General features: G+C 42.0%; 1 protein-coding gene across 1 annotated transcript in view; it reads right to left on the reverse strand.

Annotated features, from left to right (window-relative positions):
* Positions 1 to 6,605: 6,605 nt before the first annotated feature.
* The window catches only part of trdmt1 (tRNA aspartic acid methyltransferase 1), a 37,990-nt gene continuing 18,011 nt past the window's right edge, over positions 6,606 to 26,584 (reverse strand). Inside the window, exons 2-11 of the mRNA XM_080050426.1 lie at positions 24,541 to 24,650; positions 24,145 to 24,221; positions 21,574 to 21,645; positions 21,279 to 21,344; positions 20,298 to 20,367; positions 20,136 to 20,204; positions 8,689 to 9,011; positions 8,190 to 8,247; positions 7,745 to 7,874; positions 6,606 to 7,542 (exon numbers count right to left, since the gene is read on the reverse strand). Of these exons, the coding sequence (XP_079906552.1) occupies positions 7,442 to 7,542; positions 7,745 to 7,874; positions 8,190 to 8,247; positions 8,689 to 9,011; positions 20,136 to 20,204; positions 20,298 to 20,367; positions 21,279 to 21,344; positions 21,574 to 21,645; positions 24,145 to 24,221; positions 24,541 to 24,650 (1,076 nt within the window). The 3' untranslated portion in view covers positions 6,606 to 7,441. The remainder of the gene's footprint in view (positions 7,543 to 7,744; positions 7,875 to 8,189; positions 8,248 to 8,688; positions 9,012 to 20,135; positions 20,205 to 20,297; positions 20,368 to 21,278; positions 21,345 to 21,573; positions 21,646 to 24,144; positions 24,222 to 24,540; positions 24,651 to 26,584) is intronic.

The raw sequence follows: 26,584 nt of genomic DNA on the forward strand, positions 1-26,584 counted from the left end.
TCACACGTATTTCACTATCCACAAACCTGTCATTTTTGACTTGCAAATATGTAGAACTGACTCTGAAAATACAAAGTCATATTTACGCATTTACCGATCCGTTTCTGCTTGTAAAAAAGGGTTTGCATATTTGTGGATTGCCTCCTGTGAGTTTGTGAGCCACATTACATTTTTACATAATTTTGTCCAACTTCCACCACCGAGATCTGTAGAACAAGCCTTACAAATGTGAAGTGCAATAATTTGTATGTGTGTAATTGTGTTCTGTAAAGTTATATCCACACAAAGAAAACGTGATTTGCAAATATGTAGAATTTAGGCTGTAAATGTGTATTTTAATTTTGCATATTTTTTTTAATTTTTTTTTAATGCAAATAGTTTCACCACAAAAAAAGACATGTCAACTCCTATTTACGCATTTACGCAACCATTCTACACGTGAAACTGCCTCTGCATATTTGTGGATCGCTTCCTGTGTGCTTACGGAATATTGTCCCATTCGTGCCGCAGAGATCTGCAAAATGAGGTCTGTAAAATGAGATCTGTATTTTGAATTCTGTAACTTTAGGTGCAGTTAGACAGGTCCACCACCAGATGGCGGCAAACTCCCGGCACAGCCTTTATATACTATTTATGGGCGAACCACATGGCCCCCTTGACCAATCAAAGGAGCTTGTTTAGGGGCGGCCACCTCATTGGTTCATTTGGAGGCCTGTCACGCGAACAGAGGAGGAAAAAATGCTCTCAGTCTCCACAGCAGCTCAAGATCAGGCTCGAGTTCGTCGGACATTGTTCCTCGAGTCGTGAATGAGCAGGAAAGCAGCTGGCTGCAGACTAGCAGAGCTGAGTATCGGTGATAAGAGAGGTATGTTGTTATGCTGACCCACCATTATACTATCATACAGTAGTTTGTGCGCTGGTCACCTGCGAGGGTAATCAGCATTTCTTGCTAGGCTATTTACAGACCTACAAACTCATAGGAGGTGAAAAAGGTGACAAACACCCGTCCCTTCTTGGGGGGTCGGGTGTTTTTCGCTGTCCAAACGATTGGCTATTGTTAAATATCATTCACACAACCAGAGTTCTCCACTATTGCCTCCAATGTCCAGCTGGGTGAAAATAATAGCCAGCTGAGATCCTGACCCTCCTAGGGGGGTCCGGGGGTATGCCCCCCCGGGAGATTTTTTTTTAACTTTTTAAAGTGAAATGCATGAATCTGGTGCACTTTGAGAGGGAAATTAAGAGGCTAAATCTGAGGAATTTTGTGTGAACAAATAAGTTGGAGACACTGGGTCGGATGAATTAGAAGCTTCTTGGATTTTCCATTAATAATTTAAAATAAAATATTATGCAAGGTCCTCTGGGTTGGGCTTGGTGCTCTTTTTCTTTTATGGGACATATTTCTCTGTAATATAATGAATGCATTTAAATGCAGTGAGAGGAATGAAGCAGAAGAACTCTGTTGTCCAGCTATCTTTTTTTCCACAGATGAGGCTGAAATAGGTTATACAGTGCATGGGCATCTGAGCCCCATTTCCAAATGTTTTTAAATAAACTCAATACACACTGGACGTGAACGTGACGTGATCAGTTAAACTTGGATTACCTCCCAGATGAACTGATTAAATTATTGGGCTATTAACTAGGCTATCTAGATCAAAACATTGTATTATTATTTTTGTATGATATAATAATATGATGTTAATATCAAACACACAAACTAAAAAATAAAAATAAATTGGGGGGGCGGGAGGGCTGTCGGTCGGCTCTGATTGTGAGCGCACTGCAGACACTTCATTTCTGCAATGTGCGCTCATTAAACTGTCAGCTTCACTTAAGAGTCCTGTGTGGGTCAACAGTGCAGTGCAAACTATGCAGCATAAAGTTATAACATTCGTCTACGACCGTGATGTTAAATCACCTTCACACAAAGTCTCCGCCCCAGCAAAGCAGCGAGTCGATCGCTGTGACGGTGAAAATCACCGGGACCCGGGAGACCCAGTGAGCGAGTGAGACGCCGCTCAGAAAAAACTCTGTGGTTTGATGGATGAAATCAGTCGGGGATATCCTGCCCGTTAACTTTGTCTACGGGAACGGCTTCCGCGATCTTTTTCTATGTCTCGAGTCTAACAGAGAGCCATGTCGGCAAACTGACAGCGCGACTAAATAAAGGGACTGTAGGCTACAGTGAGCTTCGTCCCTCCGTATAGTTTCTGTTTCAGTAGGCTGTTACATTAACCTCTGAAGCATTGACAGTGTTTAATCAAAGCCTCTAATTTTTTATTATCAAAAGGGTTTTGATTGAGACTTTTAGCCAATTCTAAAGTCTGAACACACAGCGGCAGCAGTGATGCTTGTGCCCGATCTTAACGCTGATTGGACAATACTCATGACGTCTACCAAAGATGTTTTATTGCCAACAGGGAAGGTGTGGTATATCCCGCATCATGGCGTGTACCATCCTCGTAAAGGAAAGCTACGAGTGGTGTTTGACTGTGGAGCAGAGTACAGAGGGGTCTCACTCAACAGTCAGCTCTTGCAAGGCCCGAACCTCACCAGCTCATTGGTAGGAGTCCTTATGAGGTTCAGACAGGAACAAGTGGCAATAATGGCGGACATAAAGGCTATGTTCCACCAGGTTAAGGTGGCAGAGGAACACAGGGATTACCTACGGTTCGTATGGTGGCCTCAAGGGAACCTGGATAAAGATCTTGAAGAGCACCGCATGACTGTCCATTTATTTGGAGCAGTCTCATCACCAAGTGTCGCCTGCCTTGCTCTAAGAAAGACCGCTGAAGATAACCAGGCTAACTTTCCACCGGAAGTGATCGAAACGGTCAACAGAAATTTCTACATGGATGACCTGCTGAAGAGCTTGCCCTCTGAAGAGGATGCAGTCACCATGGTCAAGAACCTCATATCCATTTGCAGCAGAGGAGGTTTCTCCCTCACACAATGGATCAGTAACAGCCGAGAAGTGCTTCAAAACATCCCAGAAGATCTCAAGTCCAAGAACCTGCAGGAGCTTGATCTAGACAGAGATAAGCTGCCTTTGGACAGGGCTTTGGGTCTGCAGTGGTGTATCGAGACAGACACTTTCAAATTCAAGCTGAAAGTCAAAGAGAAGCCTGCAACCAAGCGAGGCATGCTATCTATCATTAGTTCTGTCTACGATCCTTTGGGATTTCTTGCACCTTTTGTACTCCCAGCCAAGCTGCTGTTGCAGGAGTTATGTAGGACGAAGTGTGATTGGGATGATCCAATGCCTCCAGCTTTCCAGCAGAAGTGGAACCAATGGCTAGCTGATCTGGAAAAGGTGGCAGATTTCAAGGTCAACAGATGTGTGAAGCCTGAAGGATTTGGGAGGATTGTCAGTGCCCAATTACATCACTTCGCCGACGCTAGCGAGAACGGATATGGTACGGCTACTTACCTCAGGATGCAGAACATGGAAGAGAGGGTTCATGTTGCCTTCCTATTTGGCAAAGCCAGAGTGACTCCCCTGAAGCCCGTCACCATTCCCCGTTTGGAGCTCACCGCTGCCGTTGTTGCAGTTAGAGTGGACAGGATGCTTCAATCAGAACTCCAGCTTCCACTAAAGAAGACCTGCTTTTGGACTGACAGCACATCAGTTCTTAAGTACATCAAGAATGAAAACCGAAGGTTTCAAACCTTTGTCGAAAACAGGGCCACCACCATCAGGGACAACTCGGAAGTCACTCAGTGGAGATACATTCCCACATCCTTGAACCCTGCTGATGATGCTTCACGTGGCCTGAAAGCAGAACATCTTGTGAAGCAAAGGTGGATGGAAGGCCGAGAATTCCTATGGGAACCTGACGATGCCTGGCCAACATTTCCAGTGGATGTCAGTGTCACTGCCGATGACCCAGAAGTAAAGAGGAATCTTTCAGTCAATGCAATACTTGTTGACACTAACGCCACTTCTGAACTGATAACCTATTTCTCTGATTGGCACAGACTAAAGGTTGCAGTCGCTTGGATCATCAAGCTCAAATCAACTCTGCTCAAACTCAGTAAGAAAAGAAAAGAGTTGCAGGTTGCGAACACAAGTGCTACTAGAGCACCAGCAGTTGATGTGCATGGAGAAATGCAAGCGTTCACTGCATCAATTGGGAATCAGAAAATATCGCTGGAAGATCTCAAAGAGGCTGAGACGTCCATAATCGCCTTTTGCCAGCGAGAGAGATTCCCCACTGAATTTGCTGCCTTAGCCTATGGCATGCCGGAAGTGGCGAAAAGTAGCAGCATCATCAAATTAGATCCTGTACTGGAAGGAGGATATCTACGAGTTGGGGGGTGGCTGAACAAAACAGCAATCCCTGAGGACATCAAACATCCCCTCATCTTGTCAAAAGACCAACACATATCTGACCTTATCCTCCGTCATGTCCATTTACAGCTTGGCCACGCAGGCAGAAATCATGTTCTTTCCACCGTAAGGAGAAAGTACTGGATCACAAGTGGACCTTCTGCGGTGAGGAAGATCATCTCAAGATGCCTCATCTGTAAGCTCCACGGAGGAAAGACCGGCGAACAAAAAATGGCAGACCTGCCAAAAGAGAGAGTGGTTCCCGATCTTCCGCCATTTATTAACGTTGGCGTAGATTATTTTGGGCCAGTTGACGTAAAAAGAGGCCGTAATATTGTGAAACGGTATGGAGTCGTGTTCACTTGCATGACAAGCAGGGCTGTGCACCTTGAAGTGGCCTATTCTCTCGACACGGACTCATGCATCAACGCATTACGACGGTTCATCTGTCGAAGAGGACAGGTTTCACACTTGAGATCGGACAACGGTACCAACTTTTGTAGGAGCAGAAAGAGAGCTACGAGAAGCCCTAGCCTCTTTAAATCAGGACCGTATTGGAAGTGCCTTGTCGAAGAAGGGAATCAAGTGGAGCTTTAACCCTCCAGCAGGGTCACATCACGGTGGAGCTTGGGAGCGGATGATAAGGATGATCAGGAAGATCTTGTGTTGTGCTCCGTCAGCAAACCTTGGACGATGAAGGATTTCATACCGTTCTCTGTGAGGCTGAAGCTGTGCTCAATGATCGCCCAATCACTAAACTGTCACAGGACCCCAATGACCTTGAGGCATTAACGCCGAACCATCTCCTACTCCTAAAAGGGAAACCAGTTCTCCCACCAGGACTATTCGACAAAAAGGATCTCTATGCAAGGAGACGATGGAAACAAACCCAGTACATCTCTGATCTCTTTTGGAAGCGGTGGATCCGCGAATATCTACCACTGTTACAGGAACGCCAAAAGTGGAACCAGGAGAAAAGGAGTTTCGTTCCTGGAGACCTGGTCATGGTCGTGGACTCCACAGCACCTCGAGGGTCATGGGTGCTAGGAAGAGTCATGGAAACCTTCCCTGATAAGAGAGGGCTGGTTCGTGTTGTTCGTGTGAAGACAAAGACAAGTGTCATTGAAAGACCCATAACCAAAATATGCTTACTAAATTAAGCTAAAGATTGATAGGTTCCAATCTGAAATGGGCAAGTTTTCTTTTTTGTATCTTTGGCTCCTTTGAATTATGTTTTTAATTGCTCTTGCAGACGCAATTAGGGGCTGGAGTGTAGGAGCCATATTAATGTATTATGTTATGTTCATGTTTAAACACTAGGGGTCTGTACTGGGTGTGGCTGAGGTAATTGGGTCAGCCCAAGGAGGTGATTTAAGCCTAGGGAAACCAGGAAACAGGTGTTGTCTGATTGGAAAGCAAACAGTTTTTCGACTGTGCCCTTTGTGCCCTGTGCCCATGTGCTGGATGCCCTTTGTTCTTTAAGTGTATAGCTATCAGCAATTCGTTTTTGTTATTTTGTTTTCTAAGAATATTATGAGTAAAAGTATATTGCCGGTGAATGGATTATAAAGGAGAATAAACCTGCCGTACTATTGTAAAACTTTTCTCCGTTTATTATTTACTGAGCGCACTGGGCGCACGTCGGAACGATCCATTAAACAACCAGGTAGTGGCTTCGAATAGGGGCTTGGCCGCTACAAACCTGTTTGATAATGTCGGAACGTCAAGACGGGGAGAAGACTGAGTGAAATCGGGTCGGAAGACCACCATACACCAAACGACTGAGATTACGGGCGCGCGCCACAACTCCAGCAAGACTCCCGTGATTTCAGTCCGACATTGAAAGATTGTCTGTGACTGTCAAATCGCGTGAAAAGTCGTGTAGTGTAAGCCCAGCATTAGTCACATGTGGCTGCAAGGCAAATGTTGCACCCCTAGATGCCCCTCAACATGTCCTAAAATATTTTTCCATCATGCCACAATAATATTCCACTGTGGGTGCTTCCTATACATCTCAGAAGAAGCTTGTGTACATTATACACTAGCTTTATGTTAGGAGAGAGAGGGAAGGGGGGGGGCGCTGGTGCTGTAGTGGTTAGAGCCCTCTGCCCCATAGAGGTCCTCAGAAGCAGCAGTACCGGGACCTATCAGCATGTCATTCCCCTCTATGCCCCATTTCATCTCTGTCTCTCCAATCTGTCTTATAAAAGCAAAAACACGGGACAAATGCATAATGAATAATCAGATAAAAGGAAGAATGAAAAAAAAGGAATAGAAAACAATGTGCTTTATTGGTTATTTTCAAGTGATTTCTTTTTTTCAAAATCTATTATTGTTTTAATAATAATAAAAGCGTTCAGTAGCGGGAATTAAACTTCAGTATTTTTTGAGCTGCGTTTGTCCAGTAAAATTGCAAACAAGAGCAAGGCAATACAAACAAAGGTAGAATCATATACTGCTCTAGGTAGTGAGTAGCCTGGTGCTACCAGACCATCGTACTTAATTTCATTTGTACAGAAGGTCTGGAACTGCTGTAATTGGCAAACGTTCACTCACTTGGAGGCGAGTGTCTGTTGAAGTTTAAAACTATTGGATCTGCTCAGTGCCACTCTGGATTAGCCAACCAATCGCATAACGTTTGGTCGCGAGCCGGCTTCTGGCGGTGCGTTCAGGGAACTCGGAAATTTCCGACTTCACTGCATATTGTAGTCTATGCCTAACGTTTAATTATTTGGATGAGAAAGGTTGTAGGCGTCTATACTTCCCCGAGCAGATGCACTGGAACACAGACAGGTCGGAACTCGGAACTACCAAGTCGGAAATTTCCAAGTGCCGAGTGTGAAGGAACGCAGCATTCAACTGAAACTGGAGCGCGAATTCGACGTCATCGTTCTCAGCCACTTCCTCTGTTCGCTGATTGGACACTCAGTAATTTGTTCGAGCAAAATCCCACTAATATGCCTCATGCCCAGACTGACTACTGAAGGGAAAATGAAATTTGGGCAGAAGTAGGTAGGCGGGCGGAGCCAGGCTAGGTAGTGAGCCCTCTGGGATGGAAATCACAATGACATATACCATGGTCATCTTCTCCAGTGTCTGTCCCAGTCGCTAGGAGAGCAGCCGCTGTAGGAGTCTGGACACCACCACAACATTCAGGCTGTTTCCTAGAACTCTGTACCGCTGCTTGGTAGCTATCTGCTCTGGAAAGGCTGCAAAAAAATTGTTTAAATACAAAATAAACAATAGATAAGATAAACAGAATAAGTACAAGAATATCATCCATCCAATAGTATGAACAAATCTCAATATAAATTTGGAGGAAAATAAACAATGCATGAAACCTGAAAGAATGAGTCTAGGAAAAAAAAACTTGATTTAGGCTTTTTTGGGCTGAGATGGTTTTTGACTTACAGAAGCTTTGAGGGAAACCCATAAGGTTGGCAACCTCTCTGGGAGTAAAATAACGGAGTTGGAGTTTTAATAGGCGCTGGAGTTTGTCCTCTTCAGAGTACAGGTCCAGACCGCTAAACACACTCTCCATCTGTACACCACACACAGAAAAAGCTTTCAATACACTCACTGAACAATCAATCAATCAATCAATCAATCAATCAATCAATCAATCAATCAATCAATATCCTTTATTTAACCAGGTAAAATTCATTGAGATTAAAATCTCTTTTTCAAGAATGACCTGGCCAAGAAACAAAACATGTTCAAAGGGTTCATTGGTTCAGTTTAGCTGGGGTGTATTTATCATAGCTATAGTATGTATTCCATGATTCTTCTGTGTAATAATGAATAGATGACAGCAGAAAAGTGCAATGTTGGCCTGTAGTGAAGCCCATAAACCTACCTCTGTTTCCGTGCAGCACTGCAGCACTGAGCCAGTTCCCTCCACATAACGCCCATAGCTATGGATTACACATGGACAGTATGACAAGGGGTTATAACTGTGATCAAACTAGACAGAGAAACAGCATTTATGAAAATACAATATGATTTAATAATTAGCCTATTTACACTGGACTCTTTCAGATTAAAAGTTAGAACAGATCTAGTTTGGAACTAGTTTCAGTCTGGACCTGTTCAAATTCATCTTAAGGGGTGAACTAGGCTCTTACTTTACTGCCACATATACCAGAGTTGATCTGAGAATACTACATCAATTATGATTACATTGTGCGATATAATGGGAAATAAATTCTTGTATCTTGGACAGGCTACAATTTGACACATCTTAAAAACTAATAAAAAGTAATCCCTCTTAGAGGTGTAGGTTATATATTGAGACTCCTCCTAAAGGTAATAACGCTTGTCACTCAGTAGGCTTCATCAGCAGTAATTGTACCCACCCTTTGGTAAAACACACAGACCTCCTGCATGTTGGCTGAACAATGTCCAAGAGCAGAGCGTAGCGCAGAAGAGTTTTAGGAGCGAGGACATATGTTTCCATCACTACGTCTTGCTGTGCTTCCAGAAAGTCTTGGACCTGCCTGACGGACAGATCATTGTTCTGATCCTTCTTCCTCTGGGCGTCTTCTGTTGTTTCCAGTTTATACAGGACACAGCCCCCTCCTTCTGGCTGGCTGCTGCCTGGGCGGAGAGGATTTAGGACTGGGTCAGGCTGCTCGGGCTCACTCTCCCTCTCAGCAGGATGTGGGAAGGCATCTGAAATCTAAAGATGGCATACAGTTGTGTTCAAAATAATAGCAGTGTTTAAAAAAGTGAGGCAAGATCAAAATCCTTATCATAGCTTTTATTTCCAAACACGCAAATGCATTGGGGACATTGCACATTCTATTCCAAATCCAAATATGAAGAAACATTTGTCAAATGTTTCTTCATCTTTACGGAAAGTGAAGAAAAAGGAATATTAGACTGTTCAAAAAAATAGCAGTGTCTGCATTTTTCTTTACAACTCAAACATTTACTGTATCAACTGAAAAATGCATGAAAATTTAGCTTTCCTATGAATCACTGAACTAATATTTAGTTGTATAACCTCTGTTTCTGAGAACTGCTTCACATCTGTGTTGCAGGGAGCCGACCAACAGTGTTGTTTTTGTCAACGAAATGTATGACAAAATATCGTCGTCAACGAACATTTATCACGTGACAGAAACGAGACGAGACGCAACGTAAATGGTGGTCATGTGACGAAGACTATAATCAAATATATAATGCTTTATTGTGGACTAATAAAAACGGGACTAAATGTGGTTTACAAAAACAAAAACTCTGATAAAATATCTCTTAATGTTCATTGACAAAAACGAGAGGACACGAAATGTTATAAGGCTATTTTGTCTCGCCATTATTATTATTTTTGCAATATTTCTGTTTCCTGAGTCTCGGGGCTGCAAACAGGCTACGGCTTCAGATTAAAAGCATTTCACTGGCTTAACGAGTATTAAAATAGACAAACGTGAGTTGGCTTTTATTTTGAAATAGCAGGAAGTTAGCAGGCGACGTTACTTCCTCAATCCCCACTCGCGGCAATATGGAAGATGCAGCCGTGGCGGTGGGTTAACTTTAACGACTAACCAGCTGCAGCCTGAAGTTACTGTATAGGCTAACTGTCAATATGCGGCCAAACGTTCTCATGTCATCTTGACTGGATTCCTGTCGGATATTAACCATGACTCCTGTGTTCCCTGCTCTCCTGAGTCATGTCGAAAAAGTATTCCATTGTTTTCTGAACGAGTAGTAGCCCTGTTTGTGGACGTCTATCCATCAAAACTATGACGTAGGTCCTTAGCAACGGTCATTATACCTGTTGGAGCCATTTTGCCACTCTTTTGTTTGTTTTATTTGGTGACCTGTATTTTTGTGTTGTGACCACTGGGTGGAGCTTTGAGCCAACAGAAAGCATAAAGGTAATCACCGGGCACGGCCAGGGGTGTGTAATTGGGAAGCAAACAATTTTGTACCGTGAGCGTGGCGTGATATGTCAGTGATATGTGTTTGAACTGTATAGAACCATTGGAAAGGAACTGTACCTACATGAATGAATCAACTGGAATATGTGCTATTGGTGAGCACCACAACAAGCAATAAACGAGTCACAGCACTCAAAGCGATAACGTTGTATCAGACATTTATTACTGGCACCACAAACACGCGTACGACAGAGTTCTCCCACACCGCACCAAACAGGCTAATGTAGAGTCCGATAATTGGCTCTACAATACCCTTGACAGAGGTCTGTCTTGCTGAAAATAACAGACCTGGAGAATGCCGTGATTTACATAGGATTTTCAAAGTGCCATGTATTAAGTTCTGTCAACGAATTCCACTGTATGCTGTCTGTGCTTCCAATCGCATGGTTCAAACCATTTGTGTTATATCTTGTAATACAAAATCTGACTTAATTTTACAAGTCATACACAAACATTTTATTTGCACTTTGTTATTATGTTATTGTAGCTCAAGCATTCAAGAACATTTTTTCTCTTAATTAAACTTGAATGTAATGTCAATTTTTTCTGGCATTGTCATTTGAAGCTATTTTATTTAGGCCTATTTATTTTATGTAAATGTATGTCATTAGACAGGAGATTTTGAAAAACAAAGAGAAGCTGTCCGAGCTCCACCAGACTGCTGTTCAGGTTGAGGAATCCGGCATTCTTACATGTTTGGTAGCTCAAATAAATATGATGTAAATTCAATCAGAGCGTCTTCCGTGTCTGGAATTGCATGTATTCTTGAGTCTATAAGGTAAAAATAATATGATAAGATAACCTGTGTTTGACTTGTGAAATGGGTGACTTAAAGAACATTTTGATTTTGGCTGTACTATACTAGGTACTTGTACTATATTAGTACATTATATTAGTACTATATAGTAGAATTATGTTTGGTGAGAGAGAGGATAAATGGGTGAGAAAGGCAGCAAAGTCATTTAAAAATTCACTATTCGGTTTAGGGGGGCGGTAGACGGTAGCAATGATTGTTGGAGTGGGACCAGACAACTCGCAGACAACAGATTCAAACGAGCTGCAGACAGGCACTGACACCGGCGAGACCTTCAACTTATCGCGGTAAATCATCGCGAGACCTCCTCCCCGGCGAGAGCCACGGGGTTGACAGACGTAAACAAACCCGCTAGGAGTGGATTCAATCAGCTGAGATTGAACAGTGTCTGGGAGGCTGTGGTTGCTGCTGCACAAAAAGTTGATCGTCTACAGATCAAGAAACTGACAGACTCCATGAATGGAAGGCTTGTGACAGTTATTGAAAAGAAGGGTGGCTATATTGGTCACTTATTTATTTTTTTGACGTGTCGGAAATTTTTATTTGTAAACAGATGAAAATAAACAAGTGAGATGGGAAAATTTTCGTTTTTTTAGTTGCAGAATAATTCTGCATACTAATAGTTGCCTAATAATAGAAAAACATATATATATTCTCGTAAGAAAGACAAAACCTCACTTTTACTTTTGTAAACATTCAGGTTTAGGTTCTTTAACATTTTGGATTGACCGAGAGCACTGTAGTTGTTCAATAATAAAATGAATCCTCAAAAATACAACTTGCCTAAAAGTTTTGCACACAGTGTAATGAATAGGCCTGTCGCGATGAAGGAATATCCCGTGCGGTTAGTCAGGGTGGCTAAACCGTGCGGTATGCGATATAATTGCTCCACCCCCTTTTACTGTGGCAGTAAGGAGAGATCAGATTGCCAACTGCGCTTTTCCTTTTATGCACACCACAGCCGCCGTAATGTTTAGATGTCATCATTTGCATCAAAGCCCTAATGATAATAAGAATAAGAGGCTTTATTTAAACGCTGTCCATGCGGTCGTTGTGATGTAACTTTATTGGCTGTAAACTGAAACTAGCGGAGATCGCGGAAGCCTTCCAAACGACAATTGTAACGCGCCCCGGTTATCATTTCAGCCTTAAACCACGGCGTTGATAGCTTTCGTTTCAGCACTAGGCTATGTGATTAACTATGAGCATTAAATAAATGCTGCGTCTCAGATGCCGAGGAGAGCAGCGAGGATGACCCACGACCGAACCAGAGCATAGAGAGATGACAGCGAGAGCGATCACAGCGGGGCAGAGGAATAAAGTCTGTGGAATCAGAGTTCGGTCTATTTGCACTACTGTTCATTTGCAATGAAGAAAAGTGTTTTATTCAATGAGTTTTTATTTTTTTGTATTATTTAAATAAATACAATTAATTTCCTTTTAAAAACAAGATCTGGTCTTCAAATGTTTTCATTTTTAACCTTAATGCAGTGTTTCTTCTCAAACTTGTCTTATATGCATTTTTCAAAGGTTTTTTTATTCATCAAAAGAATTTGCAAAGCAAATACAATACAATGATTAATTATTTTTTTCCCCTTTTTTTTCCCCCCCAAACACACCCCGCCCACATCCCATCCCCACCCACAACCAATCCTGCAGCACATAAAAAAAAATAAAATAAAAAAAAAACAATACACAATGTTAGAAAATTACATAGACAAAATACACGCTACAAGAAACAAAAATAAACAATCAATGAAAAAAAAAAAGGAGGGGAGGGGGTTGCTACTCCTGTAAAATTGTTGTCTGTCTATCAAAATAATTCATGAAGGGGCGCCAAATCTTGTCAAATTTAATCTCCGATCCCTGGGCCGTATAACGTATCTTCTCTAAATTCATACATGACATAATGTCCTTAATCCAGTATGAGTGGGAAGGAGGAGCAGGATCTTTCCACTTGAGTAAAATAGCTCTGCGAGCAAGCAGCGAGGTGAAGGCCAGAACCTTCAGCTTCACTTTAGGCAAGCCCGGATTTGGAGCAATGCCAAAAATTGCGGTGAAAGGGTTCGGCTCAATTTGATGCTGCAATACTTCAGAGATTGTTTGAAAAACTGATGTCCAGAACTCAGTCAAGGTGGGACACAACCAGTACATGTGAAAGAGTGATGCCGGTGCGTTCTTACAGCTATCACAGGTCGGGTCTACATCGGGGAACATACGAGCTAATTTAGTTTTAGACATGTGGATACGATGTACTCAGGGCTGTACGCTTATTTTTTAAAGTGGTAGCACTGGTGCTAGCAAGCAAAAAAAATCAGTAGCACAAAAATAAATTTGGTAGCACACAAAGTATGATCGAAAACTTGCATAACCTTAACCCTTGCATTTCGCTCTAATTACCTTTGAGCATGTCATCTTGGTCTCATTTGAGATTCTCAATTAATATTATTTCCTAGTGTGTGCAGTAATAATTGTAGAAAAATTAATAGGGGTGCACTGATTGCAATTTAGACAAAATAATCTAACCTGCCAATTGCAATTTGGCAGGCTGTCGCACTAGTTAGGGTTGCCACCTTGGATTTAGGAAAAAAAGGAGAGGCACCTATTTGGAGACGCATGGGGAAAGTGGAGCCCTACCGGAAGTGGATTTCATTGGTCAGAATTGTAACCTATTTGTTTTCTTCTTTTTGTTTTACTGCCGGAGTTCACCTAGCGGTGAATAATAATACACGGTTTCCACCGGTTATGATGCTAGTACACAGTAAAATACGTCAGTTTGTTAAGGGTCCCAAGTGGCCAGGACGGTGGTAAAAATTAGTTTGGGGCGTGGCCCCATCTTGCTTCCGGTGTAGTGGAGGTCCGTTTTCTCCATGCGTCTCCAAATAGGTACTCTTGAAAAAAAGGGACACTTGAATGTTTGGGGCGGAGGGCTCGGCCATTATTAGGCTACCAGTTCAGACTGACCAGTGTAATGACCTATAATAACCATACACACCTACAGTGCTTTTTACAGTATAGGCTAAATAGGGAGACTGAGGTGGGTGGGGACCCTGGACCTTGTAGGGGGGCCCCGGAAGAAAAAAATGCAACCTTTTAAAGTAAAATTCATCAATCTGGTGCACTTTGAGAATAATATTGCATGCAACCATGCCCAGGGGCCCAAGGGCTCGGGGGGGGGGGGGGGCCTAAGCCAGAAATACTGATAGTAACTTTAAATGTTGCATTGTCAAAGAGCTCAGTCACTCATGTCAATAACAGGGTCCAACAAGGAATAGCCTAAATATAAGGAAATAAATCATCATGGCCCCAACTAGGTGACAAATAGAAAAGCAAGTGCAAAACAAAAGCATTATTAGCTCTGTCTAAGGGGCTTCATGAGGGACAGCTAAGCCCCCCACACACAAACAGGAATAAGCTTGCTATGTGTAAATTCTATACTGTTCATGAAAAGTAGCTTTCCACCCTGTATATGTTGCAATGGGCCCCTCCATCATATAACATGAGTCTGCAGACCAATCTACTGTACTGTTTTCACAGTTGCAGAGTAAAGAGTGCCTGTTTAAGAAAAATAATGTTCCTTCTGCAGCTCAAGATTTGATTAAAATGTTCCTCTGCTCTGATGCATTTAACTTTAAAACGGTACAAAGAGTCTGGGCCCATTATCTCATAATCCGTCTATGAACCAACTGGTTTCCACAATCTTTTTTATTTTCGCGGGCAGCATGCACAAGCATTATTTATTAAAAAAAAAAAAAAAAAAAAAAAAAAAAAAGTGTGGGGCCCCACACAGGGTCTTGAAACGGGCCCCGAGATCGTTAAGACCGCCCCTGCCCGCCCGCCTCTCCGATGCAATAGCGGGCGCAACAAACTCCTCGGCCCGTGTGAGACGGCCTTAACTACTGAACGAAGGAAGGAAATCAAATGAGGTTTTGGCATTTTCCCCAAAAAACGGGTCACAGCTGGTGAAAAAAAGAGAACAATTCTGGGAAAAACGGGACGGGTGGCAACACTAGCACGAGTGCGATTGGAGTTGTATTCATCATCGCACGTGATCAATTTCAGTAGCAAATGCGATCAAAACTGTCGCACTGTACAGCCCTGGATGTACTACTTTAAATTGCACTAGAGCATGTCGTGCGCACATAGAGGTAGAATGTATCTGATCCAAGACTGAATCCCACATGTGATCTGTGAAGGCAGAACCAAGGTCCTGCTCCCACAGAGTTCTTATAGCTGCTAATGAAGGGCTATGCAACTTCGAAATAAGGTTGAAAAACACAGAAATTGAGCCTTTTAATGTGGGGTTTACAGAAAAAAACAAATCGGCATGATTGGCTGGGGGTTTGTGAGGGAATTGGGGAATTAACTTTTGCGTAAAATTCCTGATTTGCAGATATCGGAAAAAATTAGTCTTTTCTATACAAATTTTTTTTGTCAATTGAGAAAAACTAACAAATAGATCATTAATAAATAAATCACCGATGCATTTTAAGCCTTTTTTATGCCAGATCTTGAATGCACCATCCACAGTCGTGGGAGTAAACAAATGATTAGCTGCAATTGGACTAAAAAGTGAAAAATTCTGCATTCCAAAATTCTTCCTAAATTGGGTCCAAATTCGAAGGGAGTGCTTAATCACGGGACTACTGTTGGGAATCGCCGAAGAGAGTGGAAGTGCGGCGCTTAAGAAGGCAGATAGAGACAGTGGGCTAATAGCGCTGGACTCCATTGTTACCCAGACTGGGGCTGAGTCGTCAAGGTGAAAATGCACCCAATACATTAGAGAACGGATATTAGCAGCCCAGTAATAGTATTGGAAATTAGGGAGAGCCATTCCACCTGTTTGTTTGGGTCTTTGAAGAAAAGCTTTCCGTAACTGAGGGTGTTTACCATTCCAAATATAATTTATCATTAAAGAGTCAAGGGCCTGAAAAAAGGATTTGGGAAGAAAGATGGGGAGACATTGGAATAAATATAGGAATTTTGGGAGTAATGTCATTTTAATTGAATTTATTCTACCTATAAGAGAGAAAGCCAGAGGAGACCACTTCGATAATATTTGCTTCGCCTGGTCCAATAATTTGAGGAAGTTATATTTAAGTAGGTTTTTAAAATTTCTGGTAAAACAAACCCCAAGGTAACTCAGATGGTCTGTCATCACTTTGAGTGGGAGAGCTGTATAATCAAGTTTAAGAGCTTCTTTATTAATCGGAAAGAGTTCGCTCTTACTCAAGTTAAGTTTATAGCCAGAAAACTGACTAAAGACCTCCAACACAGAAAGAGCCTCCGGTAAAGAGGAGGCTGGCTTGGCGACAAACAAAAGTAAGTCATCGGCGTATAATGATACCTTATGTTCAATTCCTCCTCTCCATATCCCCTGAATCTGTTTGTTACCACGAATGGCAATAGCAAGTGGTTCAATTGCAATAGCAAAAAGGAGCGGGCTCAAAGGACAACCCTGCCGGGTCCCACGGTGCAGATCAAAACTACTTGAGTAACGGCTGTTTGTTAATACTGAGGCAGAAGGACATGCATATAATAATTTAACCCAAGAAGTGAAAACAGGACCCAAACCGAATTTTTCCAGGGTGAAAAACAAATAATTCCATTCTACTCTATCAAATGCTTTTTCAGCATCCATAGAAGCGAGGCATTCTGATTCAGTATTTCTGGGAGAATATAAAATGTTCATTAGCCTGCGGGTATTATAAAATAATTGGCGTCCCTTTATAAACCCAGTTTGGTCAGGAGATATGATAGAGGGGAGAGCATCTTCCAATCTATGGGCGAGAATTTTAGCAAGTATCTTCACATCCGTATTCAATAGTGAAATTGGTCGGTATGATGCACAATCTAAAGGATCTTTATCCTTTTTTAACAACAAGGAAATACAGGCCTGGTAGAACAAAGGCGGAAGTTTACCTGAGTCAAATGAGTCTGAGAGTACTGAACATAAAAAAGGCGATAATTCGGCTGAAAATTTCTTAAAAAAGTCAGATGGAAATCCGTCTGGGCCAGGAGATTTGCCTGATTGCATAGATGTTATTGCTGCAAAAATTTATTTCTGAGTAATAGGTGCCTCAAGGCTATGTCTCAGGTCCTGAGAAAGGGAAGGCATGTTCAGGCCACTGAAAAAGGTTTCCATCACCGTTGCGTCTACTGTACAATCAGAACTATACAAATTTGAATAGAATGTTTTGAACTTTTCGTTTATCAGTTTCTGATCTGATGTTGTACACCCACTGTCTGTCCGTATTCCCGGGATGAGTTGCTTCGCTCTAAATCCGCGCAATTGATTGGCCAGGAGTTTACCAATCTTGTCACCATGCTCGTAAAAAGTACTTCTGCTCCTAAGCAACTGGTCTGCAACCTGACGAGAGGAAAGAAGGTTGAATTCTGTCTGAAGTTTTAAACGTTCTTTGTAAAGTTCAGATGAAGGTGAGTTAGCGTATTGTCTGTCTATGTTCAGAATCTGATCAGCTATTTCAGTTTGTTTCTGTTTTGTACATTTATTTTTGTATGCTGCAAATGATATAATTTCACCTCTCAAATAGGCTTTCAGAGCTTCCCAAATTGTTGCATTGGACACATCAGGTGTTTTATTTATACTCAAAAAAGTTTTAATATGTGTAGAGATGTGTGAAAGAAAACTCTCATCTGTGAGCAACAATGGATCCAGTCTCCACTGTCTTCTTGTATACTCAACGTCAGAGAAAGCCAGTTGAAGGAGCAGAGGAGCGTGATCAGAGATCACAATACTTTCGTAACTACATGACTTTAGGTCTGACATCAATGAATTATCAACAAAAAATAATCAATTCGGGTGTAAGTGTGGTGGACATGTGAAAAGAATGAATATTCTCTTCCTGTGGGGTATAAAAACCTGTATGGATCAGAGAGGCTATAATCAGCAAGAAATGATTTGATATAACCTGCAGATCTGCTAAGAGTGACAGGTTTGGGGGAAGAGCGATCTAAGACTGGATCTAGATAACAATTAAAATCCCCACCAAGAATAAGAGAATGAGAATTGAGATCGGGGAGTTGAGAAAAAAATCTCTCAAAGAATTCTACATCATCGGCGTTAGGCGCGTAGATGTTAGCCAAGATGACAGACTTATTGTAAAGTTTGCCTGAAACAATAATAAAACGTCCATTTTTATCTGATATAACGTTTGAGGATTCAAAAGGAATATTACTATCAATAAGGATAGCTGTGCCCCTAGCCTTAACCCTGAAATTAGAATGAAAAAATTGTCCACGCCAGCATTTACTTAATCGCCCATGGTCAGAGTCATGTAAGTGGGTTTCTTGAAGAAAAACTATTCCAGCCCTGAGCCGTTTTAGGTGGGTTAAGACCTTACCCCTTTTCACTTGGTGATTTAGCCCCTTGACATTCCAACTAATTAAATTAAGATTGCCCTTCATCTAGCTCAGTTATAATGAGAATAGAAAGAGTTACTCCGATAAGAAAAAGAGTAGCAAAATACAGAGGGAGAAAAAAAAACACACACAAAAAAAAAAAAAAAAAAAACACAAATTACTGAAAACACAGCAGGTGATAATTTATCAGCTAAACCCCCGGTTAACACCACCCCATCCCACCCAGAACCCACCCCATATTTTGCTCTAAACAGCAAACCCCTGGAGACCTTTACTAGTCTCACAACAGACATTCCAAGCCTTGTCTTATATGCATCTTAAAAAAAGAGAGAAAGAAAGATGTTTGGTTTTTCAACACTTGAACATTTATTAAATATGGAACAGAAGGCGGCAATGGTGCGCAATATGACGCTATATATTGTCATTTACTGGAGAAAAAAAAGAAGCAGATTGTTTAGGCTAAATCTTAAAGTGCAAATAATAAAACATGAAATGAAAAAGTACCCGTATATTTTTCTAACGAAATAAAAAAAACAGGCACTGGATATAATTCAACATGAAAAAGAAATTAATCTGCTTGAGCCTAAATAAACAATGTAAGACTTTAGTCTATACCTGGGTTATTTCCTTGTTGCGCGCAAGGAAAACCAGCATGTTAACCTTATGTGGTTTAAGAGAGGAGCGGAGAGGAGTAACGATGTTTCCAGCGGCACTGAAAACTCTCTCTGATGGTGCGCAGAGGGAATCTAGCCTGGTTATAGGCGAGTGGGTCAGCATTTGAGTCTATAGGATCCTCCTGGAGGTAGCGTGTCAGTTCGGTATCGGCCCGGACTCTTGTTGGTATATTTGCGGGGGTTGATCTCCGTGACTTCAGCAGGTCTCCAAGGGTTTTCTTTCTTGCTGCTGGTGGTGGCACTGCCGCCTGCGCCGAGCGCACAGCTGACGCACTGGCACCGCTCTCTCTGTCTTCCATAGCTAACGCCTCGTCAATAAGTGTGCATTTTGTTTCCTCCTCTATGTCATTGTTAAAATGATTGGCCCTATACCGAGGGTCCAATAAGCAGGCCTTAGCCAAAAGTTTTTGTAGGGGAGCTTGTCTGTACTTTTCCTCGAGCACAGTGCACATCTTTTGTTTGATGTCCGATGTCAGCGTGGTGTCCTCGTCTGATGGTCTCAAAACGTCTTCGATCAGGAGGTTCAGTACCGGTTTAACGGATGACACCGTAAACCGGTACTGAACTCGTGCTCGCCGGACAGCAGGTCGGTAAAGTCAGCTGCGGGCTTTAAGGCGGCGTTCACCGACTCTAGGACTGCAATGTCCTGCCAGGTTGGAATAAGATGCTGATGCCGCCGGTCATCCAGAACTCTTTTTTTTCAGTTCACTGAACATTGTAATGTTGTAAGCTCTGATACAGTAAATGCGTCTGCACATGACACTTATTTGTTTTTTGTACTATTTATTTACCAAAATACATCAGGGAGTTTGTGCTGCAACCTTTTACGTATCCATTTCAGACATGGCAGATTGTGTCACTACATTTTGCACCAAAATATTCACTTGGAATAATTACACAATATTATAACCGTTGAAGTCCAGCTTTGATAGTCGCTGGAAGCTAGAACTTTGTCAATACATGCCAGGATTAGTGTCAGCAAGCCTCACCTGTGAACAGTCTTCTGTTGAAATCTTAGCAATCAGGAAATAACGCAGTCTTGAATTTGGGATCCCAACCTGGATTTTATGAATATAACAGTGATGTTATTAGAACTTACTATTTATAACTTCAAATGTATCTCAGGAAATGAATCTGTGTGTCTTTCTTACACTTGTTGGTGAGACCATGATCTCCTGGAAAGTGTATCCGCATTCTTCTAGTGTTTTCACCAATCGCTCCCTGGATCATAGAAATATGAGGATTAACTCTCAATTGGGGCTGAAATCAAGTTCTAAAGCCGCATTTCCACCGCTGGAACTAGTTTCAGGAACTAGGAACCTTTGCAGGAACTCTGTGTGTTTCCACCGCAGGAACCAGGGTCTAAACTTACCCTAGAAAAAAAAATACCCTGCTCGGGGGGTAGGACTTTACAAAAGGTTCAGGAACCTTTGGGGCAGGGCTGTTGTGCTGAAGAATTCTGATTGGTTGAGTGGCCTACTCTCAGCATTTCACCCGCCCAGTGTTGTCTGTGTTTGGGCCTCATATGCATAACCTCCCCGCGGCTTCAGACCGCAGTGGAAACACACACAACACCGGGCCACAGGAACCTTTAACTTCCTGGAAGACGATTTCCTGGAACTTTAAGTTCCTAGGACTTTTGGTGGAAACGGGGCTTGGGAATTTTTCTGTGTACACTAACGGCCTATTGCTCTCAAATTTTGTTCAAGACTTTGATTAAATCTGTGGTATTGGACACTTCTCCTTAATTGGAATAATCCATTCACCTACCAGGTGTGGCATACCAAAATGATGATTAGACAGCAGGGGAATTCCATTTCAATCGCTTGTAATGATAAAGGTCAAAACTCTTTCAAAGTAATTTAATGATTATTACAACTGATCTTATTTTAAACAATTTTAAAGGAGTATGTATTAATACCCCACAATCATCTCACAATTATTATTATTATTATTTTAAACACTGGCAAAAAAAATACAAACAGAACAGTACAACTTGTGAAGTAGTAAAACGTTTCTATCATACGCAGATCATTCCATAAACAGAGGTTGAACTTTTATAGGATTTTTCTTAAAAGATGAAGGAAACCATTTGTCTTTCTGCATTCTGTACATGTTGCACGGTGACTTACCTGGCACAGGAGACCTCGAAGCCTTTCACGTTCTCCAGCAGGATGTAGCGGGGCAACCTACACAGCCTGGACACACAGCGTAAGAGGGTTTACTGATATGAAATGACCTCATTTATAAACTGTAGCTTTAATAACCTCTTATTAGTATTTACTTCGTATACAGGTTTTTTTATTTTCTTTGGTTCTTGTGGAAAGAAATATTGCACTCTTTCATATTGTGATTTCAATATAAGAGAAATATTATCCTTTTAGTCGGAAAAGAGAGCGATAAAAGCTAAATCTGGAGGATATAGACCTTGGCAGAAGATCAAGGATGTAGAGGAAACTCTTGGTTCTGGGGTCCGCAATGTCTCCTTGAAGTCCTATCCTGCACAGAGGAAAAACAAACATTTAAGTGGAAAACGGTTTCAAATAGCTAAGACGTGTAATACAGTCATTTAGAAAAGAAAATACTATGAGGAAAGGGTTGGATATGGCATGCAAGGTGACATTTCCGGCCAAGACAAGCAACGGTTGACATTGAATGTCATGTGAATGAGGTGATGTGACCAGATGCTGACAGATGTCAGGGTCCATGGGGTGCACTCCAAAAAAAAAAAAAAAAAAAGAAAAGAAACCCCGGAAATTGCTAAATATAAAACTTCTTTTCTTTAGCTTTTCTTTTTTGTTTTCATTAGATCCAGTAGATGTACTGTTCAAGACCAGTCTTAAGAAAATTCTGCCTGAGAACTGTACAATCAAAAAACATACAAAGTACTCAAAACAGCAGTTTAAAACAAACAAAAGTTTATGACAAGGGGTAGTAGGATGGCCTTAGGGGTGGTACATGATAGGATGGCCTAGAGGAGAGAGGGCTGGCCAGTGCCGGTTGGTTGCCCCAGCACCGGACAGGAGGGTGTTATAACTAGTAAAACTAGTAGCAGGGTTCAACATAACTTTTTTTTCCTACTGGCCGGCCGGGCCAGTGGATCCGAGTTTTACTGGCCCCATGTACATTTTCACTGACCCTGCACACACTTTTTTTCTTCTTCTTCATAATTTAGTGTGAATAATTATAATACCTATATTAGAAAAATAACCAAATCTAAAGGGAATATCTATACTGTAACAGTAGATATTCCCTTTAGATTTGGTTATTTTTCTTTTAGTTAATGATATGAAATATTGATATTGCTCATACACATAATATAAAACCAGGCAAACATATTGAATTTGAAGCCTACAACTGAAAGTATGTGGAAGGAGTCGGCCAGTATTTTAAAGTCCAGAAGTTTGATAATTGTTTTTATTCTTGAATTTGGGCAGTTTAATGAATAGTTCACCTGCAGAAATCATGTTCAAACATAAAAAAGAATAAGAGATGAAGGTCTGATCAGTCTTTGTGGTGTGGTAGTGTTTACTACTTTCTCTATATGCATTAGGGATGTGAATGTGTCAAACCAATGACCGGTTTTCCACTTGTGCTCAAGTTGACGTTAAAAATAGAAATCCGAAAATCAGTGGGTTATGCCGGTTTTTTTTAATGGGAGATTTCACCGTGTATGTGAGTTCACGTCTGGTCGTGAGCGCGCTGCAGGAGCGTGACTTCTACATGAAGTGTCAGCTTCACATTAAGAGTCCGGTGTGGGACCATTTTTTCAAACTATTGATAAAAAACAATGCAGTGCAAAATATGTAGCATAATGTTAAACGCTCGGCTAAGGCTATGATGTTAAATCACCTTAGAAACACACAATGCCTTTGTCCGAGCAAAGCAGCGTTTCACAGTGAGATCTCGCCAGCGAGTGAGCGAGTGAGCCGCCGCGCAGAAGAACTGCGGGGTTTTTGGCTAAAATAATAACCGGGGATATTCTCCCCGTTAGCGATTTCACTGGGAAAGACTTCCGCGATCTGATTGTATGTCTCGAGCCTTAAAACACAGAGCCATGTCGGCAGACAAACTGCGCGACTATAGGAACTGTCCAGTGAGCAGAGTCCCTCCGTTCGTTTCTGTCTACAACCGACACAATCACCGGAGACGCATTCACAGCGTTTAAATAAAGCCTCTCATTTGTATTACCATTGGGGCTTTGATGCAAATACTGTAACATTACGGCGGCAGCTAAAGGAAAAGCGCAGTCATCACTTAATTTTCTGCACCTCAACCTCTGCTGTGGGAAGAAAGAAAGGGGACAAAGTAAGTCGATTGATTTGATTTGTTGACTCGCAGGCGGACAGTAGGCAGCTCTGCCAACGGAGCGAGAGTGCGCCCGCTTGTTGCTCCGCCTGTCAAAACGCCCACGCATCGTTTGTCCACTGGCCTTTCATTAAAAAATATATTATGTTTATTATATTGATAAACACTGCTTTCATTACGACTCTCAGCGCGCATTTCAATGAACCATGATGTAGTCTACAAAAAGATACTGAACTGTGATTGACCGTTACTGGCCCGGGCGGGACAGTGACTGGCCAATCAACTTGCCCTGCATATGATTTTACTGGCCCCGGGCCAGCGGGCCATTGGTTATGTCGAACCCTGAGTGGTGGCTGGTATTACATCCACGGTACCCAGCATTCTTTACCATGTGTCCCTGAGCAAGACACTGAATGAATGATAACATAATTAAATAGTATTGATAAGTCATCAATAAATTATGACATTTATAAACATTTTTTATAAACATTTTTCATATTGAAATCTCAGCAAATATTGGATAGGGTCGGCCGTGCGCCTGCTTTGTCACAAGCGTAGGATGGTCGGCAACAGCACTTACAACAATGTCCTTCGCAATAAAATGAGAAATGGTAGTTTGTAGTATCAGTGGTACACCATGCATCATTTTGACTTACTGGGTCACAATGTAGAAAAACATGAAAGACCTACCTGGTGAAAGGCTGGCAAGGAGGGCTCATCAAAATCATGTCAAAAGATAATTTATTGAAGTCATCTATGGTTATGCCCTAAAAAAAATATATAAATAAAAATAAATAAAAAACAAGACAAGACAAAAAACTATTTGAGTTTAATAAAGGTTAACAGTGCAACATTGCCAATTTAAAAATTAGTTTGATCTGTTAGCATCACACCCATTTGTGTTTCAATCATCCATTCCTTTATCCTAAACACACACACTCACATGGAATCTTAAGCTTTAGCCTAATCACGCAGTCAACACAGTGAAAAGGTTGCTAGGCTATCACAGGGCAACAGAGAAACTGAACTGCCTACAGGTTTGAATCACTGTTTTGTTAAGATACAAACAGTCATGCTGCCACCCACCTCAATGGTCTTGTTCCAGAGGGGCGTGTCTGGGAAATTGTGACTGTAGATTTGATTGGCTGAGGTGTTTATGTCGATGGCAGCCACTACTTCAAAGGGTATACCACTTTCTGGAGGAAAGAAATAACAGATTATATTCTACGGATGAATATTCTAAACTAAACTTAAAGAGACATAACAAGGGGAAAAGGACAGAAGAACACAGGACATACAGTAGATAGAGGTCTTCTGTTGTGATTTGGTGCTGTTCAGTTGCATTTGATTTACATCGGTACAATAAGCTACAGAAGTTCAAATGGAGCTCCCAGATGCAGTGTTAGCCTTCTAGCTACTACTAGATACGGGACAAAAGACAATGGCCGCGTTTCCCAGATTCCCAAAGAGCCTCTTTGGGCTAAGTACTTCTTTGGAGCGCTCTTAAGAACGCTGTGAAAGAAGAATGCGTTTCCCAGATTCGTTCTTAGCGAAAGTAGTACTTTCACTAAGATGGAACTGTAAGACGGAGCTGACCCACTCTTTCAACCTTTCTTAGCGACCAAATCGTCAGTGATCATGCCGCGTCAGGGAAATTTATTTCCTCCACTTTTCGAAATAATAAAACAATGCTCAATGCGGACCACTGGCGCAAGAAACACAAGCCCCTTTTACACAGAGATTGTGGCATATTGACGGAACAACATCACTCCAATATGCCGGCTTTGCTTGCTTCTGTGTTATTTACACAGAACCAAGCAACGCCGGCCTGCTGGCGCATCAGTAGTCCCTTTTACACAGCGCTCCGGAATGAAAGAGGTGCTTGTAAACAGCGTCAGGTGTGACGTAAACATTTAGCGCCGCGCCTGTCAGCTGCTTTACAACAACAACAATGGCCGGTGAATTGAGAGCAGAAGTGCTTGAGCTTGCAGTAAGAGGGCCGTATTTTACTGTCCCCACGATGTGCCAGTTGATCTCGCTACGCGCTGAGTCCAACATCACTGGGACAGTTAACCAAACTGACTAAATCAATCCGACCGCTTCACGTGTGTGTGTGTGTGTGTGTGTGTGAGGTTGGTTGTGAGCGAGTCTCTTTGTGAGGGCAGCGATCTGCCAATCAGACATACACATACACACAGTGTGTGAAGTCACGTTACTGTAGACAGAAATAAAGTGTGGATATACGCTCAGACTTAGGATAATAATAGCGGCGGCGGAATGTGTTAGCAAAACAGTAGCTCTGTGGCTAACAGCTGAGCCGGAGCCTTCAGTCAGCTGAAGCAGACAGTCTAGCGGGGCGAGCAGACTATTCCCCCGTTACTAGGTCGACCTTCAAGCTGAACAAGAGCCCTCCGCTGCGCGTCGGGCTCCTGCTTCAGCTTGTCGGTCTTTATTTCTAGCAAGTGACCCGTTCGCTATACTTTATCTTAGCCTAGCCTAGCTTTCCATTGTACAACTTCTCCTGGGCAGAAATAGACTCATACACTCTGCAAAATGAAGCGCGGGGGTTTGGATTGAGCAACGGACCTTATGATCAGCTAGATTATACACCGTTCCTTTTATTTGGTGATTTTTACGGGACATCAGGCCGCCGTGGTTAATGTTAAACACACGTCCTTCAACTGCTAACATGGTCGCATGTTTAGAACGTAGACTATGGAACGTCAAACGCCCCCCTGTTCTGCAACAACAAGCTGGAGCATTTAAACAGAGAGGCGGAACTGATCGTGTCGGGAATCTTACTACCCCCCGAGGTAGTAAAATTCCCGGAACGATCACTCGCACCTTTCTTCCCTCGTTCCGCAACTGCAGCATTTATACAGCAGGGCGGAGGGCCGAAAGGCCGGCATATTCCCGGCTTTCACTGGCTGTGTAAAAGGGGCTATAGACTAATAGTAGAGAAAAAAAATGTTTTAATGAATTAGACGTTTACGTTTTCCACACACATGTGAGTTTATAGTACTACTACACATACAAAAAAAACATCAACAACCCTTCAACAACAGCATTTCACAGATATCAAAGAAACAGATTTAATTGAACTCAGCTGAACCTCATTCAGAGCGGCTCC

This window comes from Ammodytes marinus (genome assembly GCF_949987685.1).
Source record: "Ammodytes marinus genome assembly, chromosome: 21".
Lineage (NCBI taxonomy): Eukaryota > Metazoa > Chordata > Actinopteri > Uranoscopiformes > Ammodytidae > Ammodytes > Ammodytes marinus.